This window comes from Ailuropoda melanoleuca, chromosome 1, assembly GCF_002007445.2.
Source record: "Ailuropoda melanoleuca isolate Jingjing chromosome 1, ASM200744v2, whole genome shotgun sequence".
NCBI lineage: Eukaryota > Metazoa > Chordata > Mammalia > Carnivora > Ursidae > Ailuropoda > Ailuropoda melanoleuca.
Genome location: NC_048218.1, coordinates 68366869 through 68376219, shown reverse-complemented (window position 1 = coordinate 68376219; position 9351 = coordinate 68366869). Strand labels below are relative to the sequence as shown.

The window sequence follows — 9351 nt, the reverse complement described above, 5'->3', positions numbered from 1 at the left end:
TGAGCCCGTGGAAGTGTAACTGGAGTAGGGTTTAGAGATCACCAGTTATTAAAGACTTCAGTGTTTATCCTGTCAAGTATAGGTAAGGTAGAGCGTTGGAAAGATTTAATGAGATAATTCTGGTGCTAATCTAGTCCAGTCAGTGAGATGCCTTTGTGGCAAAGTACCCCTTCAAGTGGCCCAGGCAAAATTTCAAAATAGGAAAAGTTTTTTGTTTTTTTTTTAAGTAGTATCCACACCCAAGTGTGGAGCCCAACTTGGAGCTTGAACTCAGTGACCTGGAGATCAAGACCTGAGCTGAGATGAAGAGTTGGATGCTTAACTGACTGAGCCACTCAGGTGCCCTGGAAAAGATTTTCTTTATGACTAGGTCCTTTTCTTTCTACAAATCACCCTCCTGACCTTGCCCCTCCCCTGTATTTAGTACCATCTTGCCCTCTGACTGTTCAGAACTTCCGTCTTTGCCCTCCACCCTTTCTAAAACTGCTCCCAAGATACCCCACCTGTCCCTGCTCAGTCCATGATCTCATTAGCTGTTAAAGAAATCTATTACTAATTAGAGTAATTCACAATAGGATATGATTAATTGGTGTGCTTTAGACATTACCTATGAGAAGAGAAGCTTGTTGACCTGATACCTGAATATGGAGATAATGGCACTTACCCATTTCTGGTAGGCTTTCCAGTCCCAGGAAGAGAAAAACAAGGAACAGTGCCTTGACAACTCGTTTCTGAAAGATTTAATTACATTTAACCAGATTTAATTACATTTTTTCCCCACTGCCTTCTACCACAGCAGTCTGTTGTTTAATACTTTTTGATGGTGGTCTTTGGGTATGTTTTACAAAATAACAATTTTAATTTTGTAGACTAAGTAAACAAGTGATGGGGGGGACTCTGGTTGACTCTGATTTATAGTCTGCATGATAAGGTAATAGGTTGGTGATCAGTAAATATTTTCCATGTGATGTAGAGATTAGAAGTTTAATGTTTAGGGGCGCCTGGGTGGCACAGCCGTTAAGCGTCTGCCTTCGGCTCAGGGCATGATCCCAGCGTTCTAGGATCGAGCCCTGCATCAGGCTCCTCTGCTGGGAGCCTGCTTCTTCCTCTCCCACTCCTGCTGCTTGTGTTCTCTCTCTCGCTGGCTGTCTCTCTCTGTCAAATAAATAAATAAAATCTTAAAAAAAAAAAAAAGTTTAATGTTTAGGAGGTTAAGGTAGAGCTGACCTTGTTCTTGTGAAATTAATATATACTACTGGTTCCACTATGGAAAAATTTACGGGAACAGTGCTATTATCTATAATAATTCATTTAAGTACAAAATCCATTTGTTGCCTAATTTCTCACACTTTAAGATGAGCTTAACCAAATGCGTCTTTAAAATGGAGTTAATCTTTTCCATTAAAAAAAATTATATTCAGAAGAAAACCTGCTAAAACTTTGTCTGCCAGTCAGCATTCACTTAGGTTGCCTGTGGGTAGATACGTGATGAAGAAATAGAAGTACTAGAAACCCTATCTCATTCTTGTCTTAGATAAAACCTAAAATCCCAGGGGTGCCTGGGTGACGCAGTCCTTAAGCATCTGACTTCGCTCAGGGTGGGATCCCGGCGTTCTGGGATCCAGCCCCACATCAGGCTCCTCCGCTGGGAGCCTGCTTCTTCCTCTCCCACTCCCCCTGCTTGTGTTCCCTCTCTCGCTGGCTGTCTCTCTCTCTGTCAAATAAATAAATAAAACCTTAAAAAAAAAAAAAAAAGCTAAAATCCCAGCAAGGGGGCGCCTGAGTGGCACAGCGGTTGAGCGTCTGCCTTTGGCTCAGGGCGTGATCCCGGCGTTATGGGCTCGAGCCCCACATCAGGCTCTTCTGCTATGAGCCTGCTCTTCCTCTCCCACTCCCCCTGCTCGTGTTCCCTCTCTCGCTGGCTGTCTCTATCTCTGTCGAATAAATAAATAAAAATCTTTAAAAAAAATAAAATAAATAAAAAATAAATAAAATAAAAAAATAAAATCCCAGCAAGGATCCAAAACTTCTATGCACACAAAATCCTAAAGCTGTAGAGGGCAGACTTCGGACTTTACACTTAATTCACTGTGGAAAAACTAAAACTAACATAGGGAATAAGTGATAAGATCTTTAAAGAAGAGTTGAACAAAATTATTTTTAACTTAAGTGGCCTTTTCAATGGTTACTACAAGCTTCATATTTTAAGATAGTATATTATCTGTATTAAATGACAAATCAGTAGTCAGCACATATGGCAGTCCCTAATTAATACCTTTAATTTTAAATTATGCTAAGTGTCCTGTTTTCTTGGTTTATCTTGAACATTTGGCAAGTCTTTTTTACGGTAGAAAATTTTTTTAACTATTATTTCATTACTTGTCAGCAAAAATCAAACCACCAGAGTTCCCTGTCTTTACCTCTCTCTGAGTCATTTCCTCTCCAAACCTCTCCTTTTAAAACTTGTTTCAGTCTCTAATTAGTTTCCTCTGTATTCTAATTCAGTGCTTCTGCTGAAATAAAGTATCTTTTTGTCTTCCCATTTTGTCATCTTTATGAAAATTGCTGTATGTGATTTTGTGACCATGTTTCTGTCCCCCCCCCCCCGTTACTTTGATTACTGAAAGATTAGAGGTTTTTTAGCAGTCTGGTTAGTTATTCTGTGTATGTGTGAGTTCCTAAAAATGGGAGGAAATAAGCTTTGTGTCGGGAATAGAAACTTTAGGCAGATTGCCAGTATTTAAAATTATTTTTCAAAACAATATTAGGAAATTTATCTGTACTATTGGATTGAATTCAGGTATCATATCTGAAAATATGAAGTCAACTATGACAGTTTCTTACTGGAGAAATTCTCCCTTGGCTTGTGAAATGAAACATTAAATTTGTTCAGGTAGGTTTGTTTGCTTCCTTTTTTCTGAACGTTTAGAATTATATAAATTGCCCTTATTTCCTTTTTTGCTTTATGTAACAGGCAGTTGAGGCTGGGTAGTATTTTGTGGCAATTTCATTGTATAAATCTGAGATGCCTAGTGTATCAGGGACCTAATTTTGTACATAAGTGTGACTGTTAAGTGTAAGTGGGTGATAATGTAATTATAAAAATATGTGAGTACGGGGTCCCTGGCTGCCTCAGTCGTTAGAGCATGTGACTCTTGATTTATCTCTTGTAGAGATAAATAAAATAAACTTTAAAAAATAATAAAAATACATAAGTACATTTAAAAGCAGTAATGAATTATTCGTGGCTTTTGGTTATTTTCTGTATTTTCAGAGAATACTAACAAGTTAAAAACTATCATCAGGTGGAATTGTTGGAAAACGGTCTTCATTATTTAAAAGTTTGGGATCCCTTTGTATTGGATCCCATGTACAAGTCCTAAGGGCCAGATGACTTTGACCAAATTATTTAACATTTTTGAAACTCAAGTTTTATTAACTTTAAAATGGAATAATACTAAATGGAAGGGTTGTGTTGAGAATAAAGCTAAATAATGTACTGAATTAGTCTCTGGCGGTAAAACCCAAGGATCTACATTTTTTTTATAATAATTTTTTATTATGTTATGTTAGTCACCATACAGTACATCCCTAGTTTTTGATGTAATGTTCCATGATTCGTTACTTGTGTATAACACCCAGTGCACCATGTAATACGTGCCCTCCTTAATACCCATCACCTGCCTATCCCAATCCCCCACTCCCCTCCCCTCTGAAGCCCTCAGTTTGTTTCTCAGAGTCCATAGTCTCTCATGGTTCATTCCCCCTTTTGTTTACCCCCCCTTCATTTTTCCCTTTCTTCTCCTACCAATCTCCCTGCTATTTCTTATGTTCCATAAATGAGTGAAACCATATGATAATGTCTTTCTCTGCTTGACTTATTTCACTTAGCATTATCTCCCCCAGTCCCGTCCATGTTGCTGCAAATGTTGTGAAATCGTTCTTTTTGATGGCTGAGTAATATTTCAAGGATCTACATTTTTAACCATTTCCCTGGATGATTATTGGTGTACTAGTCTCAATTTTAGTATATATTCGCATCACCCGGAGGGCTTCTTAAAACACATGGCTGGGCCCCAACCCCAGCATTTCTGATTCAGTTGGTCTAGGGTGGTATTGGGCAATTTATATTTCTAAGTTCTTAGGTGATGCTGCCAGTCTGGAGGCCATACTTTGAGCACCACTGGGACAGATCTGTGATGCCGCTTTGACCAGCCTAATAAAAATAGGAAAAGTGAGGGGCATCTGACTGGCTCAGTCGATGGAGCGTGTGACTCTTGATCTCAGAGTTGTGGGTTTGAGCCCCACATTGGGTGTAGAGATTACTTTTAAAAATCTTTTAAAAAAAATAGGAAAAGTGATCGTGATAATATTTTTTGAACACTCATATGTACCAAGCACTATTATATGTGCTTTACATATATTATTTAATTTTCTATGAGCCTATAAAATGGTGCTATTATTATTACCACCCCCATTTTATAGAGAAGGAAAATGAATCACAGAGAAGTTCAGTAACTTGCCCAGTCATCCAGCTAATAATAGGTAGTAAAGCTATTCAGACCCAGAGAATCTAGCTCCAGAGCTCATTCTCTAAAACATTCAGATAAAAGATATAACCTGATGATTGAGCAGCTCTCTTTTAAAAGTATTTTTCCTAATTTAAATATGTAATGTTTATTCTTTTTTTTTAAAGATTTTATTTATTTTAGGGGGTAGAGCAAGAGTGGGGGGAGGAGGGCAGAGGGAGAGGAAGAAGCAGGCTCTGCTGGCCAGGGAGCCCAATGCAGGGCTTGATCCCAGGACCCCAGGATCATGACCTGATCCTTAACCGACTGACACTTAACCGACTGAGCCACCCAGGCACCCCTATGTTTATTCTTATGTAGGCCTCATATCAAACGCTGGAAGACCAGGTTTGCCTGGGTGCCTGATGACAAAGAAGGCCTATTTATGCATGTGCCAGCCAGGTGCCCCACAGTCCTGTGTCCAACTAGGCTTTTGTAGACTTGATCTTCAAATGTCTTTTTTTAAATCAAATTTTTTTAGATGTCTTTTTAAAATATTTAAATGAAATACTGCGTATTGCATTTGTCTGCTACCATCACGTTCTTAAATGAGAGGTTATAGTTTTTCCCTTTCTTCACAGAGTCTCCTGGGCCATAATGGCCGTCAAGTGGACTGGTGGACATTCTTCTCCTATTCTCTGCCTGAATGCAAGTCAAGAAGGCCTAGTGGCTTCTGGAGCAGAGGGTGGTGATCTCATGGCTTGGGGTGAAGATGGGACTCCTTTAGGACATACACGCTTCCAAGGGGCCGATGATGTTACCAGTGTCTTATTCTCTCCCTCCTGCCCCACCAAGCTGTATGCCTCACATGGAGAAACCATTAGCTTACTGGATGTCAGGTCCCTCAAAGGTTCCTTGGACCATTTTCATGTGAATGAGGAAGAAATCAATTGTCTCTCATTGAATGAAACTGAAAACCTGCTGGCTTCTGCTGATGACTCCGGGGCAATCAAAATCCTAGACTTGGAAAATAAGAAAGTTAGCAGATCACTGAAGAGACATTCCAATATCTGTTCCTCTGTAGCTTTTCGACCTCAGAGGCCTCAGAGCTTGGTATCGTGTGGACTGGATATGCAGGTAATGCTTTGCAGAGAGTACTTGGATAATTTCTAAATGGGTATGGTAATGATCAAATTACTGATCAGGCTAAATATATCTTTGCATATTCTGTTCTCTACTGACATGTCTTTTCTGTGTATGAATCATAAGCTTTACTTCTGCATGTTTAATGCTAACCTGACAAAGCCTAGTAGGTTTTATTCACAAAGCAATCATTTATCCTTTAGCCTTCCTTTCTCTATGCTTAAGAGTCATAAACTCTGGGAATTCAAATATTTGATTCTAAATATCTTTTTAAACAAAGGAGCATGCCAAAGGCAGACTTTATCACCCACTGTCTGCAAACTGTTTTTTGTTTTTGTTTTTGTTTTGTTTTGTTTTAAGAGGGACTGGATTTTTTGTTTTTACTTTAAAATTCTGTGGTACATCAATTGAAGCATTGTGTACTGGTGACCAAGATCAGAGCACTGCATTCAATGAGTTTTGAAAGGAACATCACAAATTAGACCAAATTCAGAGGAAACCCATCAGGAGAGTAGATGTATCTAGAAACTCCATTTTGTGGGGGAAATGTGAGTGTTTAATTCTTGGTTTTCATGAGAGGAAAAAGTGGAATGTGCTAGTCTAAATAGAAGTCCTAGGGAAGCAGATTTTTGTGTGTGTGGTTTTTTTTTTCTTAAGATTTTATTTATTTGAGAGAGAGAGAAATGGCGAGAGAGAGCGCATGAGCAGTGGGGAGAGGGAGAAGCAGGCTTCCGCCGAGCAGGGAGCCCAACGTGGGACTCGATTCCAGGACCCTTTTCATGACCCAAGTCAAAGGCAGATGCTTAACTGACTAAGCCATCCAGGCGCCCCCAGATCTTGGTTTAATAAAAGAAAGCTTTTAGATAGCTTGAACTGTCCCATAGCAGATGTACTTCCTCTTAAATCTTATATCACTGGAGTGAGCATAATCATGGCTTCTCTTTGGTGAGTACTTAGTTCTGGCCAGTGCTTTACATATATTAGTTTTCACTCTAATCACATCGTGATAGTTACTATTTCTTTTTTAGAAATGAGACTAGGTTCAAATTAAGTGTCCGCATAGCTGCCTGAATTGAGATTCCAAACTTCAGTATCTCTGGCTGCAAAGCCTATATGTTCTTTCTGTGACATCAGCAGTGTCAATCAGGATATCATCTGTAATGTAGTCAAAAAAGTTCTTGGTCTGGGGACAGGTGACTCCTAGAAAAAGAATCATTGTTTATTAATGACCTGTGTGCCCTGCACTGTTCTAGGCATTTAATCTACATTCTTAACTGTGTACAGTATCTTTCAAGACTCTTTGATTCCATTAATAGCATCAAAGATTTGTCTTTCTACCTTTTTGGCCAGCAATATTTACCACTCCCTTCTTTACCCTCTGCATCCCCTTATAAGTTAGAAATAAATGAAGCTGGTTGTTGTTGTTTTCATAATGACTGGCATTACCCTCCCCCAAGCTACTGGTATTTAGTAGGCAGAATCAGGAGATGTCTTACAGCACTGGGACAGTCCCTAAACAATAAAGAATGTCTTACCAAAAATATCTATAGTTCCTCTATTGAGAATCATTCTACCCTAGGGTGCACAGTGATCCTACGACCTGTAAACTCCTTTTCCACTCCGGGTCTTGACCAAGCCCTTAACAAACCTGCATTTTCTACCCTCGTGGTGATGACCTGCCTACTTGTGCAGAAAGACCTAACATATCCAGGTGGATATCTGTTTTAAGTAGACAGATTGTACAGTGTCTCTTTGACTAGTTATTCTTTCATCCTTAAGCTATACCAGTTGTCAGTCACTGGTTCATTAACTTACTGAGCATGGCAGTAAACAATTTAATGTGCAAAAATGACCTATATACTTTTCAAATTAGATAAGAAATGGGCATCCAGAATTTATCATTTCGCCTCCAGTTCTAGGAGAGAAGTTACAGTGGCAGGCAGCTGCTAAAGAACAGTATAGGGTATAAATATTTTGTGAGAAGGAGATTTATATTGCTTATTTGATTTGACTCTCAAGACTTGCTAAAAATTCACCGTAGATTAATTTCTGCATTTTGTTGTGGTATAACAACAGTGGTAAGACAGCACAACTATGCTTTTAGGAAATCACTTTCCTTAACTGAAGTTGAAACTGTAATATCTTAGACAGTTTACTTCTTTTTTCTTTCTTTCTTTCTTTTTTTTTTTTTTAAAGATTTATTTGACAGCGAGTGACAGAGAGGGAACACAAGCACAGGGAGTTGGAGAGGGAGAAGCAGGCTCCCCGCTGAGCAGGGGCCCCACTTGGGCTCAATCCCAGGACGCTGGGCTGGGATCATGACCTGAGCCGAAGGCAGACGCTTAATGACTGAGCCACCCAGGCGCCCCCCACAGTTTACTTCTTAAAACCTAGTTATCCAGTATTATTCTAAACTTGAAGAATAGCCAGCCTATGGAAGGGTCCAAGAATGTAGGTATAGTAGTGGAAGGGAATTCTTAGAAAGTTAATTTTGCGAGTGCTTTCTCTCCGAACAAACATTTTATCTCAAGGCAGGGATTGATTATTGCCACACACAGTAGATATGTTCAGTGTACCTATCTTTGTTATTATAGAAATTATAAAAATTATGTCCTTTGATCTAGATAGGTTTAAATAATTAGGCAAAGCACACTTGGAGGGGCAGGGACCTTAAAGTGATTTATTAAGACATTTGAGACTGCTTAATTTTTATTAAGTAGCTATAAAATATATATGTGTAAAGTGTAAGAATAACATTAAATAAATATGTGGGTAGCCACCACTCAAATATAGTTTTCTCTCGTAAAGACCTTTGGAAATTTAGGACCATCATATATTTCGGGGCGGGTGGCTCAGTCGTTAGGCGTTTGCCTTCGGCTCGGGGCGTGATCCTGGGATCAAGCCCCGCAACTGGCTCCTCCACTGGGAGCCTGCTTCTTCCTCTCCCACTCCCCCTGCTTGTGTTCCCTCTCTCGCTGGCTGTCTCTCTCTGTGTCAAATAAATAAAAAAAATCTTGAAGAAGAAAAAAAAAACCATCACATTTTTCTGTGGCATACACATTGATTTTTTTGCCCTTCCTTTCCACATCTGAAAATAAATGATTCAAAGGTTAATTGTTCTTTCTGGAGTTTGAAAGATCACTAGTACCAACACTTAAGGATCAGGATGGTAGAAGAGGCTTTTTTCCTTGAAAATGATTCTTCTGTGTGGAAAGAAATGTTTTTGTAGTGGGAGAAATTCGTGAGCAGGGTCACTTTGATGTACTCGCATTCATCTCTGAACATTTGCCAGTTGTTCACTTTCTCCCCCTCTGATATTTTATAGGACCATAAACCCCAGACTTCTGTATTCTTTCTTTCCGTATCTTTCGCTTTCCTGCTTAGGTGACACCGCATGAACCAGTGGTTGAGAAATTGTAAAACACCTTAGAATCTTCAGCAGTTGGGAGGAATAAAGTGATGAATAGAGAATGTCCAGGCAGAAACCGTCTGGGAATCTTCAATACTTGGAAATGATTCTTGGATTGGTAGAATCTGGGATGACTGTTAACACATTTAGATGATTTCAGTAAATACAAAAGAAGTTTAAGCTGCTGAAAACACTTTGCGTATCGTTCATGCTTAGATGTCTTAGGAGGACAGAAAATATAATCCAGGCATCACACAGGGCTGTGCAAGAAAGACTTAGGGATACCTGCCA

General features: G+C 39.3%; 1 protein-coding gene across 5 annotated transcripts in view; it reads left to right on the top strand.

Moving 5' to 3' along the window:
• Positions 1-9351, top strand: part of WDR53 (WD repeat domain 53) — a 36288-nt gene that overhangs the window by 1636 nt on the left and 25301 nt on the right. For 3 of the 5 annotated variants that reach the window (XM_034660135.1, XM_019796981.2, XM_019796982.2), the window contains exons 2-3: positions 2801-2893; positions 5150-5645. In XM_034660135.1, coding sequence (XP_034516026.1) covers positions 5166-5645 — 480 coding nt within the window. In that variant the 5' untranslated portion in view covers positions 2801-2893; positions 5150-5165. The remainder of the gene's footprint in view (positions 1-2800; positions 2894-5149; positions 5646-9351) is intronic. The other 2 variants (XM_002916755.4, XM_019796983.2) reach the window with 1 other exon arrangement.